This window comes from Gracilinanus agilis, chromosome 5 (genome assembly GCF_016433145.1).
Source record: "Gracilinanus agilis isolate LMUSP501 chromosome 5, AgileGrace, whole genome shotgun sequence".
Lineage (NCBI taxonomy): Eukaryota > Metazoa > Chordata > Mammalia > Didelphimorphia > Didelphidae > Gracilinanus > Gracilinanus agilis.
In genome coordinates, this window is record NC_058134.1 from 120,675,795 (window position 1) to 120,697,060 (window position 21,266).

Below are 21,266 nucleotides of genomic sequence, written 5' to 3' on the forward strand. Positions count from 1 at the left end.
TATTCTATAGTTTGAGAATAATAGTCTAAAATTTTAATGAACACCTTTTATAAGACCTTAGTCATTTCCAAATATGAATGTTCCCCGTCTACCCCCATGAGCCTTCTCGTGTTTTCTAGACTGTCAAAGTAATTGACAAGCTATGATGTTTTTCTAGAAAACATGGAAAGATGTAGCCTAGACAACACTATTAGATGGAGATGGCCTTGGACTCAAAGAGTAGTTCTATGAGCCATAGCTCTTTTCTCTAGACAATTTTTTTTTGGTGAAGACAAGGTTAGATTGTGGTTTATTCTAAATGGTCTTTTATTTCCTAGTAAAACGCAGCTAGGAGGTGCAGAGGATAGAGTGATGTCCTCTAGATTAGGAAGACTCAGCATCCAGATTTCACATGTGGCCTCAGACACTTAATTAGCTGTGTGTCTCTTTGGGCAAATCATGTGACTCTGTTTGCCTTGGTTTCCTCATCTGTAAAATGAGCAGGAGAAGGAAATGGCACACCACTCCAGTATCTCTGCCAAGAAAACTCTATATGAGGTCATAAAGAGTCAGGCACAACTGAAAAATGACTGACCATGAAGTGAAATGCTCAGCTTAATAAGTACTTATGTGAATTTGAAGGGATTTGCAGGAATAGGATGTGGTTGGTACTTTAAAAAAAATTTACCTTCTATCTTAGAATCAATACTATGTATTGGTTTTAAGGCAAAAGAATGAAAAGGGCTAGGCAGTAGGAGTTGTGACTTGCCCAGGGTCACACAGCCAGGAAGTGTCTGAGGTCAGAACTCCTGGGTCAGAATGGAGTGACTCAGTCCTACCTCCCAGGACTTGGGAAAGACTGAGCCACGGTATGGACAGGGAGAAGAGCAGCACCCTAGGTGCATGGAACATTCAGACATACATCCAGCAATTGATACCTTAAAGGAGCATCATATAAAAGAATACCATTGGGGGAAGCTGGGTAGCTCAGTGTATGAGAGCCAGGCCTAGAGACAGGAGGTCCTAGGTTCAAATCTGGCCTCAGACACTTCCCAGCTGTGTGACCCTGGGCAAGTCACTGGACCCCCATTGCCTACCCTTACCATTCTTCCTGCCAATACACAGTATTGACTCCAACATGGAAGGTAAGGGTTTAAAAAAAATACCATTATCATTGGGGCACCAGATTACACCCCCCTCAAACATCTCTTTAAGATCCTGCTCCATATTTTGACATACATGCCCAGTGAAAATTGACCTAAGTAACAAAGCATCACCTGCCACATCCATCTTTCCATGAAACTGCCATCCTGGCAAGTTTCCCATAGAAGTAAATCCACTTACTGAATATCTGACCGTTGGCGAATAAAGGCACCCTTGTGTGAAAAAGAGGCTGAGAATACCTGTACCCTGTCTCACAGGGTTCCTCCCTGTCTGGACGTGATCCGGGAAGAACGTAACTAATCCCACTTTGATATACAAACATGAAGTGAATGAATGAGTTATTAATGCCTGCATCATACACATGTAATAGTACTTGCCGTGGGCCAAGCACTGTCGTAAGCAATAGAGCTACAAATCTGGCTTTAAGGTTTACTGAGCACTTTGCAAATATGATGGCGCTTTCCTCCAACAGCCCTGGGAGGCAGGTGCTGTTACCACCCCGTTTTGCAGGTAAGGCAGTGGCACAGGTCACACAGTTACTAAATGTGCTGAGGCAGCATTTGAACGGTGGTCCAGCCCTCTACCCACGGCTCTTATTTAGTTGCCAAATTGGGAGTGGGGGAGACAAAAAAAAACCAGACAAACAAATAAACCGGAAAAGGGGTGGACCCTGCTTTCTGGGCATTCCTCTTCAAAGGCGGAGAGACTGCACACACAAAGAGTTCCCCTGCCTGGGGGTGGAATGCCTAAAGCTGCACCAGCCCAGGGCCAGGTCCTTTCCCGGCCCTGCAGAACTTGGGGTTCTGGCTAGGAAATTCTACACCTTCCTTCGGAAAGGCAGAAGACCCAGGCAAGATAAGATAAGGGTCTCTGAGTGCTGCTAAATCCAATCCAAAAGGGCTTCACTGAGGTGTAGTGAGCACTGAGCAGGTCTGTGAGAACCAGAGAGAAGAAGAGCAGCAGACCGGGGGTGGGGGAGGGACTGAGCAAGTTTTTTAGCCTCAAACAAATTACTTAGAGGAGGAAATGAGGGATGCTGACGGAATGGCTAGGCTGAATAATCTGGGCTTCCGTATGTACAAGGGATCCTAGGGAAGACTGACGTTAACCCCTGTCTCCATCTGCTGGAGAGCCAGAGTATTACAGTGGAAAGAACATCGAATTTCAAGAGAGATGCAGAGGACCACTTACCTGGTGCCTTCGAGCTAGTAACTTCATTTGGGGGCTTACTTTCTTTGCTTCTAAAATGAAGGGGTCACACAGGATAATCTTATCGCCCCTCCCAGCTCTAAATCCGGGGATTGTTTTCTGTCCAGGCAGCAAAAACCCAGCTTTCTCTTACCATGGCTTCTCCTTTAATTATAGCAAATTTATAATAATAGGCTAATTTATATATATGTAGATAATAAATTTATAGCAACGATGCAGTGGCCTCAGTGGGTCGAGGCTGTGCCTAGAGATCCTTGCTCCTTCACCTCTAGTTTCTGCCCAGGAGTTTGGTAGCAAATGGTCACTCCCAAAAGGGAAACCAGAATTTGGGGCTGGAGGGGGATGTTATGGGGCCAGACCCTATCCCCCGTCCCCAGGTTCCAACTTGTATTCTGCTGCTCCCCGAAGGGAATGACAGAGTGCAAAGAGAAAATAGTAACTGTTGCTCCTTTAGAGGGACAGTCATAGAAACTTCTGATAATAGCTTGTAGCAATTTTCTAATAGCTAACACTTACATAGAGAATTAAGTTTTACAAAGTAGTTTATTGTTATTACAAAGCACTTTACATGTGTTAATTCATTTGCTCTCACAACATCCCTATAGGTATGTGCTATTATTATCCCAATTTTACAGTTGAGGAAACTGAGGCAAACAGGGATTGTGATCCTGCATCACATACCTAGTGTTTGAAATGCGATTATTTCTGACTCCTATGTCCTGTATCTAGTTGCCTCTAAACGTGTTCTCATTTGATCATCCTAGCAACTTTGTGAGATAGTTAATGTTGTCTTCATCATACAGATTGGGAAACTGAGACTGAGAGAGGTTCAAGTGGCTTACACAGGGTCCGAGTCGAGATTTGAACTTGGGTCTTCGTTACTCCCAAGTCAAGTACTTAGGCTGCCCTGGGATTAAAGGATCATATAGGGGCAGAGCTAGCAAAGGACCTAAAAATCATTTAGTCCCACCTCCTCATTTCTTTTTTTAAATTTCTTTTTATTTTATTGATTATGAAAAATTTTCCATGGTTACATGATTCATGTTCTTTCCCTCCCCTCCTCCCACCCCTTCCCATAACCAACATGCAATTCTACTGGGTTTTACTTGTGTCATTGATCAAGACCCATTTCCATATTATTAATATTTGCATTAAGGTGATTGTTTAGAGTCTACATCTCCAATCATATTCCCATTGACCCATGTGATCAGGCAGTTTTTCTTCTGCGTTTCTACTCGCACAGTTCTTTCTCTGGATGTGGATAGTGTTCTTTCTCATAAGTCCCTCAGAATTGTCCTGGATCATTGCATTGCTGCTAGAACAGGAGTCCATTACATTCTATTTTACCATAGTGTATTGGTCTCTGTGTACAATGTTCTTCTGGCTCTGCTCCTTTCAACCTGGAGGTTGTTCCAGTTCACATGGAATTCCTCCAGTTCATTGTTCCTTTGAGCACAATAGTATTTCATCACCAAATAGATACCACAATTTGTTCAGCCATTCCCCAATTGAAGGGCATTCCCTCATTTTCCAATTTTTTGCCACCCCAGAGAGTGTGGCTATAAATATTTTTGTACAAGTCTTTTTCCCTATGATCTCTTTGGGGTACAAACCCAGCAGCCACCTCCTCATTTCTTGAAAAAAGAAAGAGTTTCAGAAGGATGAAGGAACCTATTTGAGATCAAACAGCCAGTTACTGATAACTCCAGAATTAGGATCCAGGTTGTCTGACTTCTTATCAGTACAGGGATGATTTTGGTGGTGGTATGTTGGGTGCAGGGCTGTTTCCTGTTGTACCAAATTTCTTGATCTCCAATGTTTATCCTTGGAAAGAGAGGTGGGGATGCTTGGCTCAAAACCAACAGCAACCTCCCCCTTTCGTCCCCCCCCCAACAAAAAATCCAGCCACTCCCATCTGCCCCCACTTCCTGGGGCATTCTTGTATATTTCCTTTTCCATCTATTAATAACCCCAGAGTCACTCTTCATATGGGAGGAAAGCGTTCCAGGCCTGAAGTGGGAGGAAACCAGGGCTCCCCTAAGGGTGGAGAGCTGGGTAAGACCCAAGGAAAGGAAGCTGCCTGCTCTGGGGTTTCTCTTCTCCACTCTGTCCTTGCCTCCCTGACAGGTGGAGCTCCCAGAGGAGATGGGAAGTTTTTCCCTATATGCTTAGTAAAATAAAACAAATTTCTACTTTGGCTATATGCATTTAAGACAAATGAATGAAAGAAAACCACTTATTAAGCACTTATAGGGACTAAAACCTGTGCTGAGCATTAGGGACACAAATGTCAAATTCCATGCTTCATCTTTGTGTCTTTGTACCCCCTGTTCCCTGCCCTTCTTAACCTTTTCTTGTTTCTTTCAAAATTCAATACATGCTGCCTTCTGTAAGAAAGCAGACACATCTATTTTTCTAGTACAGAGACACTTGACCTTTAAAAAAATTTTTTTAAGTGTCGTGGACCTGGACCTCTTTGGCATTGTAGCAGAAGAAAGACTCTTTATGAGAATTTTTTTTAATGCATAAAATAAAATAGAATTACAAAAGAAATATCAAAATAAAATGATTAAAATATAAAAAGAGAAATCCAAACCCCAAATTCACAGGCCCTAGGTTAAGAACCCCTAATATAGGAAAACAAATGCTCCTTAAGGGAAAGGGGGCTGCCTTTGTATTCTTGGCAAGGTATGGGCTTGGAGTGTGTGGTAAGTCTTGAATGAGACATTTGAGTTAAATTTGTTGAGTCCTGTGCACTTTCCTTCCTTTCTTCCTACATTCTACAGAAGGATACTGTAGGCTCCAGTTTTTGCAGTAGCTTTGACCAAGTAGTGCTAACAAACCCACTCTGACTAGAGGCACTCTGGTCAAGGGGCCAACGCCTCCAGTGTCTTGGTTGGGGGCTAGGAGTGGACGTGGAATATTCAGATACCCCGGTTGGGCTGGGATTGAGTTTTATTAGCCCTGAATGTGACTTTCTCCCCAAAGGCTAAGTTCCCCAGTAACCTTTAAGATTCTCTATCACATAGCCCCAGAGAGGTAGATAACAGGATAAAGAGGACAAGTGATGAAACATACAGGGTTCAGAGAGAAGGTTTCTGGGATCACTTGGGGTGGGGGAGAGGTAGCAGATGGTTATAGGTAGTTTCTATAAGCTAGGGAACTTCTCGAGAGACTTGGGGGAATGGGAGATCTCCTCTTATCCTTCGCTAGGCAACTAGGTGGTGTGAGTTCTTATCCTGGTTCAGACACTTCCTTGCCATGGGGCACTGGCCAAGCCCCTTCACCTATGAGCCTCGCTTATGTAGGGTCAGGGTTAGGACTGGTGATTTCTTTGATTAAAAGGTACTCCCACAACCAATGTAAGTTGATACTTGATCCATAACTTAACGGTCTTAGACTTGCAGGGGGTGGGGGGGGTGGCACTGAGAAGTTAAGCCTGTGGTCATACTGGCAGTGTATGGCTGGGTTGTTCAATCGTCCACGACCCCATTTGGGATTTTCTTGGCAAAGATACTGGAATGGTTTGCTGTTTCTTTCTCCAGCTCATTTTATAGAAACAGAGGCCAACGAGGTTAAGTGACTGTCTAAGGCCAGATCCAAACTTGGGAAGATGAGACTTCCTGACTCCAGACCAAGTCCTCTATCTGCTGTACCACCTAGATGCCTACTATGGCAGAGACAGGACCTCAAACCTGGCCTTTCTTGCTTTGAGGGTATTTTTTTTAAATTTTATTTAATGAATTAATTTAGAATATTTTTCCATGGTTACAAGTTTTATGTTCTTTCTCTCCCCTCTTCCCATTCCCCCCCCCCCCCAAGCCAACACGCAATTCCATTGGGTTTTACATGTGTCATTGATCAGGACCTATTTCCATATTATTGATATTTGCATCAGGGTGATCATTTAAAGTCAAAATCCTCAATCATATCCCCATCAAACCATGTGAAAATCATATGTTTTTCTTCTGTGTTTCCACTCCTGTAGTTCTTCCTCTGAATGTGGAGAGTGTTTTTTCTCATAAGTCCCTCAGAATTGTCCTGGATCATTTCATTGCTACTAGTAGAGAAGTCCATTACATTCGAATGTACCACAGTGCATCAGTCTCTGTGTACAATGTTCTCCTGGTTCTGCTCCTTTCACTTTGCATCAATTCCTGGAGGTCTTTCCAGTTCACATGGAATTCCTCCAGTTCATCATTCCTTTTAGCACAATATTATTCCATCACCAACAGATACCACAATTTGTTCAGCCATTCCCTACTCCATGGACACCCCCTCATTTGCTGTATTTGTTATAAAAGGAATTTAGTAGAATTCCTTCACCTATTTTTCCAAGCAGTTTATATAGTATTGGAATTAATTATTCCTTAAATGTTTGGTAGAATTCTTTTGTGAATCCATTTGGTCCTGGGGCTGTTTTCTTAGGGAACTCATTGATGGCTTGTTTACTTTTTCTGAGATGGAGCTGTTAGTATTCCATTTTCTTCTCTGTTAATCTGAGAGATTTTTATATTTTTAAATATTCATATGTTTTCTTTAGATGTGCAGTTATCAGCATATTGTTGGGCAAAATAACTCCAAATAATTGCTTCAATTTCTTCTTCATTTGTTGTGAATTCACCCTTTTCACTTTTGATGCTGGTAATTTGGTTTTCTTAAAATTAACAAATGGTTTATTTGTTTTATGGGTTTTATTTCCTCTCATAAAACCATCTTCTTGTCTTATTTATTCAATGGTTTTCTTTTGATTTTATTTATTTCTCCTTCAACTTTCAGAATTTTTAATTTGGTGCTAAATTTGGAATTTTTAATTTGTTCTAGTTTTTTTAGTTGCATGACCAATTCATTGATCTGTGCTTTTCTCTATTTTATTGAGGTACGAATTTGTCACTCTAGCTCATGAAGTTACTGATTGTTTCTGTGATTTGTTTGTTGACAAATTCATTCTTTTTTTGTAAAGACATTTTATTTTACCAATTATATGTAATGACAATTTTCCACACAAGTTTTCAGAAATTATATGATCCAAATTGTCTCCATCCTTCCTTTCCAGAGTAACAAGCAATTTGATCTAGGTTACACATGTATTATCATGCAAAACATATCTTAAAAAAAAACTTTATCTTCTAGTAAGGGCTACTTACTAGCCCTTATGGGGGTAACGCCCAATGGGTGTTAAGTGACTTGTCCAGGGGTCACATAGCTAGGAAGTATCTCAGGACAGATTTGAACCGAGGTCCTCCCAATTCCAGGCTAACATTCTTTTTTTTTTTTAATTTAACATTTTTTTCAATTACATGTAGAAACAATTTTTGACAGTTCTGATATTTTGGAATTCAAATTCTTTCCCTCCACATCCTCCCCCCACAGTAAATAGGGTGATATTAGTTTATACCAGTGCTTTCAATGCAATTCACATAACCCACTTATTCTTAAGGGTAAAATTATTTAGTTTCCAATTAATTTTAGTCTTACTTTCTGCAACCCTTTATTGAATTTTGGTCTTCAAAGAATGCATTTAATATTTCTGGTAGTCTGCATTTGATTATGATGCCTTTATGCCCTATGACGTGGTCAGTTTTTGTGAAGGTGCTATAAACTGCTGAGAGAAAGCTATTCCTTTCTGTTCCCATTCAGTTTTTTCCAGAGGTCTATCATATCTAACTTTTCTAAAATTCTATTCACCTCCTTAACTTTTTTTGATTTTGTTTATTTGTTTTTTTGGTTGAATGTATCTTGTTTTCTTCACCTTTAGGAATTTGGGTGCTATGCTATTTGGTGCATATAGGTTTAATATTGACATTATTTCATTGTCTGTGGTACCTTTATCAAGATGTAATTTCATTCCCATATCTCTTTTAATTAGATCAATTTTTATTTTTGATATAGCTGAGATCATAATTGCTACCCTTGCTTTTTTACTTTAGCTGAACCATAATGGATTTTACTCCAGCTCCTTGACATTACTCTGTGTGTGTTTCTCTGCTTTCAATGTGTTTCTTGTAGATAGCATATTGTCTGATTTTTAATCTATTCTATCTTCTTCCATTTTATGGGTGAGTTAAGCTCATTCACATTCACAGATATGATTACTAATTATATATTTCCCTCCATTTTATTTTTACTCTCTGTTAACATTCTTTACCTGTTTATAGATGTTTGCTTCTGGCCATTGCCTCCCCAAGTTCACCCTCTCTTTTGTCCATCTCCCACTTCTCCAATTCCTCCTTCCCTTTTATTTCCCTATAGGATAGAATAGGTTTCTGTAGCTGAATGACTTTGGATATTATTCCCTCTGAGCCAATTATGATAGTAAGGTTCAAGCACCGCCCTCCCCATCTTCTCCACTGTATTTTGACTCATATATCTCTTCATGTGAGATAATTTAACCCTGTCTTTCTCTTCTTTTCTCTTCACAATTGTTTCTCTTTCTTGTCCCTTGTTTTTTTAAATATTGATTTTCCCATAATATTCAATTTAATTGCTGCCTTCTCTCTCTGTATACTCCTCAAGGCCCTTTTAGTATAAAATTATTAGGTATCTTAGTATCTACTTAAAGGTACTTTCAGTACTATAAGTGTCTAAAGAATGGTAGATACCTTAAATATTTAATTATCACTTTTCCCCTATATAAGAGGTATAATCAGTTTAGCAGGTTCTCTATCTCAAGTATCATATATCTTAAGACTCTTAATTATTGCCTTCTCATGTAAAAGAGTGTAATCAGTTTAAGGAATACCTTAACTATCTCAAGTATCATAGATACCTCAAGCATCTTCATTATTTCCTTCCCATGTGGGAATGTAATCAGTTTAATAGGTTTCTTGAGTAGCTTAAGTATTATAGGTTTCTTAAGTATCTTTTTACCTTCCCAAGTGGGAATATGATCAGTTCAACCAATCCTGAAATGTGTCAAGTATCATAGTTGTCTTAAGTATCTTAATTATCACCTTCTTGTGTTGGAATATAATCAGTTTAACAAGTATCTCAAATATCAGACACCTTCAGTATCTGAATTATTACCTTCCAATGTAGGAATATAATCATTTTAACCTTATTGAATCCCATGAGATTTCATTTTTCTGTTTACTTTTTTCTGCTTCTTTTGAGTGCCATTTGATTATTGAATGTTCCATTCAATTTTATTCCATTCTTTGTTAGGAATACTTGGAAATTCTCTATTTCATTAAATAACCATTTCCCTCCCTGGAGGATTATGTTTAGTTTCTCTCTAGGTTGTAGTTCATACCTTCTGGTACTAGAAGCTGTTAGGTCCTGTGTAATCCTGACTGTGGCTCAATAATATTTGAGTTTTTTCCCCCCTGGTTACTTGTAGTATTTTCTCTTTGGGAGTTCTAGAATTTGAACATAATGGTCCTAGGGGTTTTTACTTTGGGATCTCTTTCAGGAGGTGATGGATGGATTTTTTCAGTTTCTATTTTTTCCTTCTTGTTCAAGAATATCAGGACATGGTTTCCCTGATGATTTTTGTCTAGGCTATTTTCCTCCCCATGGCTTCTAGTTATTCTAATGATTCTTAGATGATCTCTTCTGGATCTATTATTATGGTTGTTTTTCCAGTGAGATATTTCAGAGTTTCTTATATTTTTTCATTCTTTTGAACTTGTTCTATTGTTTCCTGATGTCTTATGAGTCATTAGCTTCTTTTTGCCAAATTCTAATTTTTAGAGCTTTATTCTCTACATTAGGCTTTTGTATTTCCTTTTCCATTTGGCCAATTTTATTTTTAAGAAGTTGTTTTCTTCAGTGTATTTTTGTGTTTCTTTTCCCATTTGCCCAATTATAGTTTTGGAGGAGTTGTTTTCTTCTGTAAGATTTTGTATATCTTTTACAAATCTCTTGACTCCCATTTCCCCTCCATTTTGCTTCTACCTCTCTTATTGTATATTTTAAAACTTCTTTTCAAGCTCTTCCAGGAGTTTTTTTTTGGGGGGGGTCTAACATCTTTTCACACTTTCCTTTGAAGCTTCACATGTTTCTACTTTGGCGATATTATCCTCTTCTGAGTTTGTATTTTGATCTTCCCTGTCACTAATGTAATTTTCTAAGGTTGAGTTTTTTCTTTGGCTTTTCATTTTTCCAGTCTCCCTCTCCCCTCTCCCCCCCCCCCCCCCCCAATATCTTGTCTATATGTTGAAGTTCAGCTCTGTCACTGAGATGGAGGTTCCCCAGATGCTATGTGCACTAGATTGTGCTGGATTTTACTCATCTGCCAGCTTCCCTGGGTGTCACACTGGGCTGCTCTTCTGGATGAGGATTCTTCTTCATCCATTGCATGGGGCCACTTCTCTATGAGCTCTGCATCATAGTTTTTCCCTAGTATCCCTCCTCTTCCCAAAGAGGCATCCCATAAGACAAGTAGTATTTTTTGAAAGACAAACAAAGGAGGGGGGGAATTCAGCACAACCAATTAATGCTTTGAAAAGTCTGAAAACATGCAGTGCTTAATTTGGTGCCTTCTCTCTGACACATTAGAGGGCATTATAAACATATACAGAACAAGTACAACACAGTACAAAGATAATGTCTTTACACATGCATCTTGTCATAAAGTGCACTTTGGTCACTCACTTGTTTTTTCTGTTGGTATTATAAACAGGAAACTTCAAGACATCGTCATCAGCTGAGGAACTGCCCAATTCTGAGACTTCTACAGCCTTAAACCCTCCACATCTGACTGGCTCTTCAGGAACAGAGAACCCTAAAGTTAGCCCAGGAGCTAGTTCACCTGAGAAGTCTAGCATTGGCCCTCCAGTGAATAGTTCACCTGAGAAGTCTAGCACTGGCCCCCCAGGGGTTAGTTTACCTGCGAAGTCTAGCGCTGGACCCCCAGGGGCTAGTTCAACTGAGAAGTCTAGCACTGGGCCCCCAGTGGCTACTTCACCTGAGAAGTCTCCCAGCCCCACAGTGGCTAGTTCACCTGAGAAGTCTAGCACTGGCTCCCCGGGGGCTAGTTCATCCAAGCCTGATAGCCAATCATCTTCAGTCCCTCCCAAAGCAGACCAAGAAGTGGCCAGTACAACAGTGGCAGCAGGAGGATCCAAAGCACAGACCACTGCAGCCCCTATTAAAGATACTGGAAGTTCTGCCTTAGACCCTCTTAACAAACCCACGTTGGCATCCAGTACATCTTCAGACACTGGTACTTTGAGAACCAAGACATCCACTTTTTCAGCACAGGTGGTAAAATCCTCACCTTCAGGTAATTAATTTTGTTTTGTTTTGTTTTTAGAGGGAGGGGCATTGTCAGGATCTGATTTTGAAAAAGTAGCAAAGGTATCTTATACTTTTTGGCCCAGGGGGTGGGGTTCATAACAAAGAACTAACAATAGGAATAAGTGAAAACCTTGTTTTAAACTCATTCCTGCTCTTACCATTTTACTAGGATAGGGAATTCAGCAGAGCCAAAGCATCCTTATTTGACTGGTGGAGATAGTTCTATGGGGCACAATGAGGAAATAGGCTATATACACTGATATCCCAGGGCTTTTGGTCTTTCCAGCTTGGAATTAGTTCTTTTCCCACCAAAGGAGCAACACCTTCCTCTGAAAATAAAACATAAAAATTAACTAGTTTAGTTTCAAAGGTATTTTATGGGAGGTTGCTCAAAGTCCTCTGAGAATCGTACCTCTTGATAAGCCCCTATCAATATGTTTGCTTTTTACTGGTCCTATGTAGGACACAATTTAGTTCATGGCAAAGGGATTTAATTAAAGTATTTTTGTAAATAAAGCTCAAACTTACTTTCCCATAATGCCAAGAATTAATATTCACCAAGAAACTCTAATCTAAGTCTAAAAGTCTCTACTTGAAGGTTAGCTACAACTGCTTTAAAAAAAAAACAACCTATATCTTCCATCTTAGAATCAATACTGTGTATTAAACTTTAATCATTACGTGGCTTTTACTAAGCCTCTACTACTGGAACAGCCGGGTGGCATGGTAGATAGAGTCCAGGATCTGGAGTTAGGAAGACCTGACTTCCAATTTGAGACCATAGTCCCTTGCTAATAACTATGACCCTGGGCAAGTTACTTAATCTCTACCCCAGTTTCCTAATATCTAAAATAGGGATAGTGACAGCACTTATGTGAGAGGATTATTGTGAGGATCAAATGAGAAAATTCATTGTAAAATGCTTAGCACAATGCCTCACATACCAGTGCACAGGTATGTTGGCTTTGTGGGACAAAGGAAACTCAGAAGTTAAGATTGGTGCCTGGAGGTTGTAGGAGTGAGACAAAGGAATGGTCTTCTTCGTGCCAGTGTCCTTTTCCCCCCTTCAGCATCTCTGTTTCTTTCCTCTGCAGCCACGACTAAGGGAACTATCACCTCACAAGAAACGGCTGCTTCGACTCTGCTGACAAAACACCAGAGCCCTGTGAGTTTCACTACAACCTCCCAGATAGCTGGGAGTTCCCTTCCCGTGACCAGTCCGGTTACTTCCAGTCCAGCACAAGGAGCCTTTCCTACTATTACCTCAACGGGGATCACCTTAACTTCCAGGACTCAATCGGCTGTAGTGACCACTGGGGACCAGGCTCCAGTACCCTCTGATGGCTCGGGTCCGGTGACCTCTCAGGGTCCAGAGACACTTACTTCTACGGTTTCAGGCCCAGTTACCACTTTGGTAACCCCCAAGGGCTCAACTTCAGTTTTCTCTGATTCTACCTCATCCACTATCTCCTATTCTTCCCATCACCAGCCCCCTGCCATGGCAACCTCTGAATCTGAAACTTTTGAATCCATACCCAACAAGGTAACTACTATAATCGGCTGGAGGAAGGTGAAGATTTCGGGTGGGCAAAAGAGGCGTCCATAGGGCTTAGGTGTTTAGGTTAGAGAGACTATATTTCCCTTTATATTCCTCCTTACTAACAGGGTCTTCAGCTCCCTACAAAAAGCTAGCAAGTCATGTGAAACCCCTTCCAACTTTCCTGTAATTTTCATTCCTCCCCACTGTATCCAGAAAAATCGACCCCTCAGAACCCCATTTTTAGTGGTCCCCATTCTTCCCTTTCCTCTCTATCCCTTTCCTAGAACTTAGTCTGGCCACTAATGCCCATAGGCCCCCGTATGGTGTGGTGGAAAGGCTCTGATCCAAGCCCAGCAGCTCATTGTTATCCTCTTTCTCTGACCACCTCTACTTGCCCCATCCGTGACAGAAGGGAGTGCCTGCATTTCAGATGTCCTAGAGCTAAGACTTGACCTTGACTGAGAATAAGATTGACTGGGCCTCCTCCCTCTCAGGCAGGGGCAGGCATATAGCTGGAAGCCATGATTGGTGAGGGTAGAACTGCCAGGTTTGGTGCTAAATTCATGACCCTGACTCCTTCCAGATCACCTGTCAAGCTGACAGTTATGCCACAGAGAATCTACTTATTCTGAAGATGACCAACTTCACCATGTGTGTAAGTATTGCTCTCCTGCCTGGCCACATCAGCTTCATTGCTCTTGGGTCATAGATCCTTGGCCCTTTGCCTCCAACTTGGCCCTTTTAATAGGATAGAAGGGAGCAAATGGGATTGGGAAGAGCAGACCATTTAAAAACTGTTCCCCATCAATTTCCAGCAGCAGTGAGGTTTTGTTTTTGTTTTTATCTAGATTGTGATTTAATTAGTGAAGGGAACTAGTGAAGACATTTTCTCTATCAATGTAGATTGGCAATTTGTTCTGCAATCTGGAAAATTACCTGGGGCACTGAAATGTTTAATGACTTGCCAGGTTTATATAGCTGGATTCCAGCCCAGGTTTTCTGGAGGCTGACCCTCAGGAAATGGATAGCCACTACTCCATGCTGCTAATGGGACAGCCTCATATAGTAATCACCTTTAAAAAAATGGATACTTTATTTTTTGTTTTTAAACCCTGTCTTAGAATGGATATAAGTATTTTTTTTTATTTAAACCCTTACCTTCCGTCTTAGAATTAATACTGTGTATTGGTTCCAAGGCAGAATGGTAAGGGCTAGGCAATGAGGGTTAAGTAACTTGCCCAGGATGACATAGCTAGTTAGTGTCTGAGGCTATATTTTTGAACCCCAGGTTCTCCGGGCTTCAGGCCTGGCACTCTATCCTCTGTGCTACCTAGCTGTCCCAATCCTTTGTTTAAATTATCCAGATTTGTCTCTATATTTCCCCTTTTCTTCCCTCCCAAAGTGACAATTCATAAAGCAATTAAAAAAAAAGAAATGGAGGAAAAACATTACACATTTTAGAAATCTGATGATAAATTCAGTGTCCTATATTCTTGAATCCCCTCCCCCTTCACCCATGTCCTAGTAACAACCTTTTCTTAAGATATCATTTGTCATAGGAATAGCACATCTACCACAGGTGTCTTAATGCAAAGAGTACTGAACTTGGGGGTCAGGAAGACCAGAGTTCTGCTCTGCTCCACCTCCCCAAATCTCTGTGACCTAGGCCAGTCATTCTCAGTTTGTTCCTCATCTGTGAGATAGGAACAGTCAATAACACCCTATTTAGGGTGGTCGTGAGAATCAAATGAGATCTGTTCAGCTTTTTGCAAACCTTTAAAGCCCTAAATAAATGCTAGCTGGGTGCATAGAGCACTGGACCTGGAATGAGGAAGCCTCCAATTCAAATCTAGTCTCAGATACTAACTTCATGACCATAAAATCCTGCTTGCCTCCATTTTCTAAACTGTAAAATGGGAATAACAGCACTTACCTCCAGGGTTGTGAGGATCAAATGAGATAACAATTGTGAAGTGCTGAACACCATGCCTGGCATAATGTAGTAAGTGCTATAGAAATATTAGTTGTTATTATTAGGGGTGGAGCAGGGGACTATTTCTCATCTTTCTAACCCCAGTCCCTCTAGTTCAATAAAATAACACTTTATATTAATTGCTGGTTAATGTAATGAGCCTTTCAAGGCTCATGTGAGTGGCTCATTGCTGCCCTCTTTTGGCAATCTCCTATTCTCGTAGCTGCCTACTTGAAAAGCAGGGAAAAGAAAGCCTTTTAGGCATCCAGGGCTTCATACACGTTCATTCGTTCACTCATTCAAGTCATTTTTACATGCCTGAAGTATGGAAAGGAAAAGATGAGCAAGACTTTAGTCTTAATTAGTAATAGTCTGCCCACAGGGAGTTTAAAGTCATTATTTTATTACAGAGAAATAAAAAGGCAGCTCCAGGAAAAGTCTGGGACTTTAAAGGGGGTCTCAGTTGAAGTCTGACTTCAAGGACACTCTGGAATCTTGCCTCCTTCTCATGAGTTCCCCAGGCATCTCTAAGATGCTATTTTCCCCCAAAGTATAATTCAGACCCTTCCTATTGCCCAGGTACCAGGGACCACTAGTCCATGGGGGCAAAGTGAGCAACTCCCACATAGTCAGTACCCCTGTCGTCTTAACTTTACCTCATCCCTTTGTTTTCTAGATCTTTAGGATAAAAGGCCCTTCCTTTTCTTACCATCCACAGACTTGACTACCTAGTCCAAAATCTTCCCTGGAGTTTGGCATTTCAGGATATAAAGCAGGGAGACAGCTACAGGAAGAGCTTTCTCTCTGCCCCCTCTTTGCTCCTAGGGAATGAATTATTACGATCTGCTAGCAGGGATGCACACGGGGATTCACATTTGTAGCAACTCCTTTTGTATCTGCTATCTCATTTGATCTTGACAATTGTATGTGCTAGTTTGGGCAGGTGGCATTATCCTCATTTTCTAGATGAAGCAACTAAGGTTACGCACAGTCACCCAGCTGGGATCTGAGCTCAGGTCTGAAAGGGACCTCAGGAGTAGGTAGGGAAGCACTTCCCGCCATCAGCTGTCCTCTTAGAGAAGAGACAGGGTGCTATAAGTAAGAGAGCCACACGGGAACAGTCTGCATGACTTCACAACAATCACAGAACAGTGACAAATGAAGGTTTCAGAATTACATGTTCAAAGAACAGGGATGGCCTCAGGAAGGGGTATGAAAAGGTCACCTCTTCGCTCTTTACAGAGGTGGGATGGGTGTCTATAAGGAACTGGTACATTTAGTGCATATACTGGCAGACTGTTTTGAAATATTGATGAGTTTTGTTTTCCATTTTAACTTTTCCTTTAAAAATGTTATATGGATGGGTGTCTTGAAGGGGAAGATGTAGGAAATGTTGGGGAAAGTATTGTAAAAAAAGAATATTGTTTCTTTAAAAAGGTTGGTCAGGGGGACTATTCAAAGATCTTTTAATTATTAAATTTGATGGTTAAAGGAGAGAAAATTGGAGCACTATGAGGCAAAGAATTGGCCCCGCACATGAGGTATACAGCTTTTAATTGCAAGTGGCTTGTTCATCTCATGGTCCAGGTTGGCCTGGATGGGGCATGGTTAGTGGGAAAGATGTCTTTTTGTTTGTTTGTTTGTTTGTTTTTGTTTTTAAGGCAAACAAGGTTAAGTCCAGGGTCACACAGCTATAAGTATCTGAGGGCAGATTTGAACTCAAAGCTCCCTGACTCCAGGTCAGCTGCCTCAGGGGCACAGTTAGTAGGGAAGACAATTCAAATCCTTGTTACAGTGTCAGGAGCTACTCTTAGGAGAATTACTTGTGTTTTCTACCCACAGGATAGTCCCAAGGACTCCCGTAACCATCCCCTTTATGCTGCCCTGTGCCGAGCAGGAAAAGTCAACTTCAACAAGGACAGGGATGTATGTCATGTACAATTGGTCTCCCAGCCAGAGAAGCAAGAGGTAGCAGTCCTCAACGTCTCCGTACAGAGTGAGTGAGCATGCCTGTGGCCAGGGGCTAGCTGGGGGCTTCTCTGAGGGTGGGAGGGAATTCCATGGAGAATGTTAGGTGCATAAGGCTTAGCAGCTCAGCCAGGGTATCAGTCTTTCATCCATTCCTTGGGGTGGAGCCACACAGGGAAAGTACCCCAAATACTGGCACCCTCATAGTTAGTATTCCCTTCTTCTCCCTACAGCACACCTTCAACCCAAGGAGCTGTTTGAAGTGTTGAAGAAGAGATGGGATGATCTGAAAGCAGTAAGCAGCTCTTTCCTCACTCTCCTCTCCCTGCCTTGAACCCAGCCCCCAGGGTTCCCTACTCCCTATTGGTTTCTAGAGGGTTCTCGTGGCTCAGAGAGCCATCTCCAGGGCTGGATGCCCAAAAGGAGGGGCCTAAGCTGCTCCTTTGTGACTCACCATCAAGGTGTAGTGGAATAGAGAAAAGGATGAATAACAGCAAAGGAGCCCAGGAATACTAGAGGCCTTGGATTGGAATAGAGAACAGAAGTTTTCCAGTCAACCAACAAACATTTATTGAACACCTGCTATGTGGTAACCACTGGGGTTACAGATTCAAAGAATAAAAACCCTACTGGGTTTTTGTTTTTACCTTATTTACCTTATTTTATTTATTTTAATTTTTTTGAGTTTACTTTCTCATAAAGAAGACAAGTTCTTATTGAGGGATTCTATGAACTTGGTTTAAATATATGTAGATATATAGATACATAGACAAATAGCTATTTCAATATAATTGGTTGTCTTTGTAATCCTATGTATTTTATATTATGCATTTGAAAATGCATAAATGCATTCAGAGAATTAGTCCATAGACTTCCCCAGACTGCCAAAGGGGGTCACACATCAAGATTAAGAACCCTTGTTTGAATTCACTAATCTAAAATGAATAAATGCAAATATGAAAATGCAAAGTTGTTTAAAAAAATACAAGGTAGTTTGGGAGGGAGAGGAAGGGCACTATCATCTGGGAAGAGCTGAAAGGCATTCATGCACGTAATAGTATTTGAGCCGAGTTGAGGACAAAAGGGAAGCTATGATGTAAAGAGAGGGAGGTTAGGGAATGGTCAGCCAGTGCAAAGGCAGGCAGAGAGGGAATGGAGTGTCTAGTGTGAAGAACTAGAGGGAAGGCCAGTTTGGCCAGATCATAGAGGGCAGGAAGAGAAGGAATATCCAATGAGCCTGCAAACAACAAGCTTCTTTTTAATCCCAAAAGCAATAGGGGAGCCCTTGGAGTTGAGTATGGAGTCATGAAGTCAGGCCTGGACTTACAGAAAATCACCTTGGCGCTTAGGCTAGGCACTCCTGTACCTCGCACATATTTGGTGCTTAAATACTTTCCGTGTGTATGGTGGGTGTCCCAGAACCTGACTCTACTCAATTCCTTTCCGGGCAGTTGGGAGTTAGTAACATGACATACGGAAAGGAAAGTCTGGACAAGGACGAGGAGGACCGGTTCAGCTTGCCTCTCATCATTACTATTGTTTGCATGGCAGCCTTCCTACTCCTCGTCGCTGCTCTCTATGGCTGCTTCCACCAGCGCTTCTCTCAGCGCAAGGACCAGGTAAGGACTCTGCCCATTGCACCCATGGCCTACTGAACTAAACCTGAAGCTCTGAGATGAGCCATCTTGGTGTGATTTGAGGAATAATTCTGCCCACTTCTGTTTTCTTTCCCAATCCCATTTCTTATGCCATGATGAAACCCTTTCTCTTCTAAGTGCATAGTGTAGTTAGTAATACTTAAGAGTGCTGTTTCTTTTTTTTTTTTTAATTACTCGTAGAAACAATTTTTTTAATTGTTTTCTGACATTTTATGATTTTTCTCCCCCACTTCCTGAGGTGGTAAATTGTCTCTTATAGGTTATATCAGTGATTTCATGCAATATTAAGAATTCAATTTCTGTGTTCAACTATAAAAGGTAGGGGCATTGTCTCTAAAGGTCTTCTCAGTAAAAGTGCTAAAAGAAGGTTTTGGGGGATCATGTGGGATGTTAAGGGTATGGTCTCTAAAGGAGATGAGATTTAAAGGAGTTGAGATAGCAAAAAGCAGTCTTTGGTCCTGGCCCATTTTCTCCCCTCTCCTTGAAAACAAAACAGAATTTATCTGTTATTAGTGAGCTTTCAAGTGAGATCATCAGCTAGCGTTGTCTACAGAGGGAGCCAGTTGCTTTGAGGGGGTTGGGGTGGGAGAGAGACACTAGATTTATGAGATACTCCACCCCTCTACCACTGGCCCTCCCTCAGTCATCTTCCCATCCCTTTCCTAGCAACGCTTGACTGAAGAGCTGCAGACTGTGGAGAATGGTTACCATGACAATCCCACACTGGAAGTGATGGAGACTTCCTCTGAGATGCAGGAGAAGAAAGTGGCCAATCTCAATGGTGAGTTAGGGGACAGCTGGATCGTCCCACTAGACAACCTGACCAAGGATGATCTGGACCAGGAAGAGGAGGATACACACCTGTAAGGCCACCTGTCTGCCAGCTCTGACCACCACCATGGGACTCTTTGAGACTTAATCACCCAAAGTGCCACTTGAGCAGGGGGAGGAAAATCAACTTCCTCCCCACCTTGAGAGACATGAACAGGGAGAGAGACAAGAAGGGAACAGTTGCCTATGTGTAGGGTCATGGGTCTCCTCTCTCCCCACCCCACCTCATCTTGAGGGAGCTTTAACTTTTTCATTTTCTGGCCAATGGAAACAATTCATCTTAAAAGGTTAGAGAAGGGTAAAAGGAAGATGGGAAAATGGCCACACACAATTTCCTCTGGAACTGACCAACATTTTGTGGCCAGGTTGTCAAAAAGAAAGATGAAATGGAAAGTAAAACTGGTGGCAATTTAGATTCATGTGGAAACTACTGGTGGATGAGACCTGTTTTCTAGTCTTTTCTCCTCTTCTGAAGAGCAAAGTTATTTGTCATCCTTCCCAACTATCCCAAGGGCCTCCTAGGAAGGGCCCAAATCACCCTTGAAGGCCTTGAACTGCTTGTAAACAAATTCTGATTTCCTTGCTCACCAATTTGGTGAGGTGGAGATTTTACCTGCCAGGGTGAATTGTTCCTACTCAAGGAATCCCTTTACAGATGAGAGACAGGATTGCCAAACTTCTGGAGTTGACCTCATACTGGCTGGCAGGAAGTGTTAGCACTTGGCACTGTTCTTTCACTCTTCACTGTTGAGGCACTGTTTAGAGTGGGTCCAGGGAAAGAGATCTGCCTGCCTCCCATCCACTTAACATCTCGACTCTGCTGAAGCCCTTGAGAACATCCCGCTTTCTGATCTGCACATATTACTGTTGGGAAGAATGGATCCCAGAACCCATGACTCCCTCCCTCTCACCACTGAAATAGAAGCTGCTTTTTGGGACAAAGTCTTCTGCTCCTGAGGATCATCTGTCAGCACAGTGTCTTAAAACGGACAATCGATGCAGCAGGAAAGGGTAGGATTCATCCAACCCTACATGTGAAACTCAGGGACTAACTAAGTTGCTGGGAATTATTTATGAAGGAGGTAGAGTAAGTGGCAGACCCTTACCCTCTTTCCCTACAAACACACAAGAACCCCAAGATCAAGCCGTCCAATGGTTTCTATAATCTCATCGATGTGAATCTTTCCATTGATGGGTATCACAAGCCGTCCATATCTTCAATCATCCTTGTCCATATTCTTTAGAGCTTTCCTGTAAAGGATCTAGCTAATGGGTTAGCAGCTTTTTTTTTTTTGGTTCCTTTTTTCCCCCCTTTAAACTTATGGTAGACTTTAGGGCACTCTGCTTGTTATCCTTGATTGTTATTTGCTCAGCCCACCTTCTTTTCTCCATCATACATAGCTGGTAACTCTTATATTACTCCTAGGTCATTGTTGGATGGAGGCTGGATGACCCATTTATGTTCACAGTGCAGCCAAGTAGTGAGTCACAGTAAAAGACTTATTTCAATTCCAATCCTTTAAAGATAATATAGGTATAGTGGGGGATAGAAGTTGGGGCATTCCAGGGTGTATGTAGAGTCAGAAATCCCTAAGTATAGACCATATCATGACAATAGCAAAACTTATCTATTCAAAAAGATGGATTAAAAAAAGAAAATGCCATATAAAAGTTATCTAAAAAGGCAATTTTTATTCACATCCCC

General features: G+C 41.5%; 1 protein-coding gene across 1 annotated transcript; it reads left to right on the forward strand.

The window, feature by feature from the left end:
* Positions 1–1,595: 1,595 nt before the first annotated feature.
* Positions 1,596–20,168, forward strand: PODXL (podocalyxin like). The gene is made up of 8 exons (XM_044679014.1): positions 1,596–1,653; positions 10,976–11,578; positions 12,687–13,135; positions 13,716–13,787; positions 16,947–17,100; positions 17,306–17,367; positions 18,524–18,691; positions 19,397–20,168. The coding sequence occupies exons 1-8, from the start codon at positions 1,596–1,598 to the stop codon at positions 19,595–19,597; spliced, it is 1,767 nt and encodes a 588-aa protein (XP_044534949.1). The 3' UTR covers positions 19,598–20,168.
* Positions 20,169–21,266: the final 1,098 nt, after the last annotated feature.

Excerpts from the sequence above, each read along its gene's own strand:
- PODXL (XM_044679014.1), top strand. The coding sequence starts at position 1,596 with ATGGCGCTTTCCTCCAACAGCCCTGGGAGGCAGGTGCTGTTACCACCC. Across the intron at positions 13,136-13,715 it reads TTGAATCCATACCCAACAAG|ATCACCTGTCAAGCTGACAG; the intron begins GTAACTACTATA and ends GACTCCTTCCAG. Across the intron at positions 13,788-16,946 it reads TGACCAACTTCACCATGTGT|GATAGTCCCAAGGACTCCCG; the intron begins GTAAGTATTGCT and ends TTCTACCCACAG.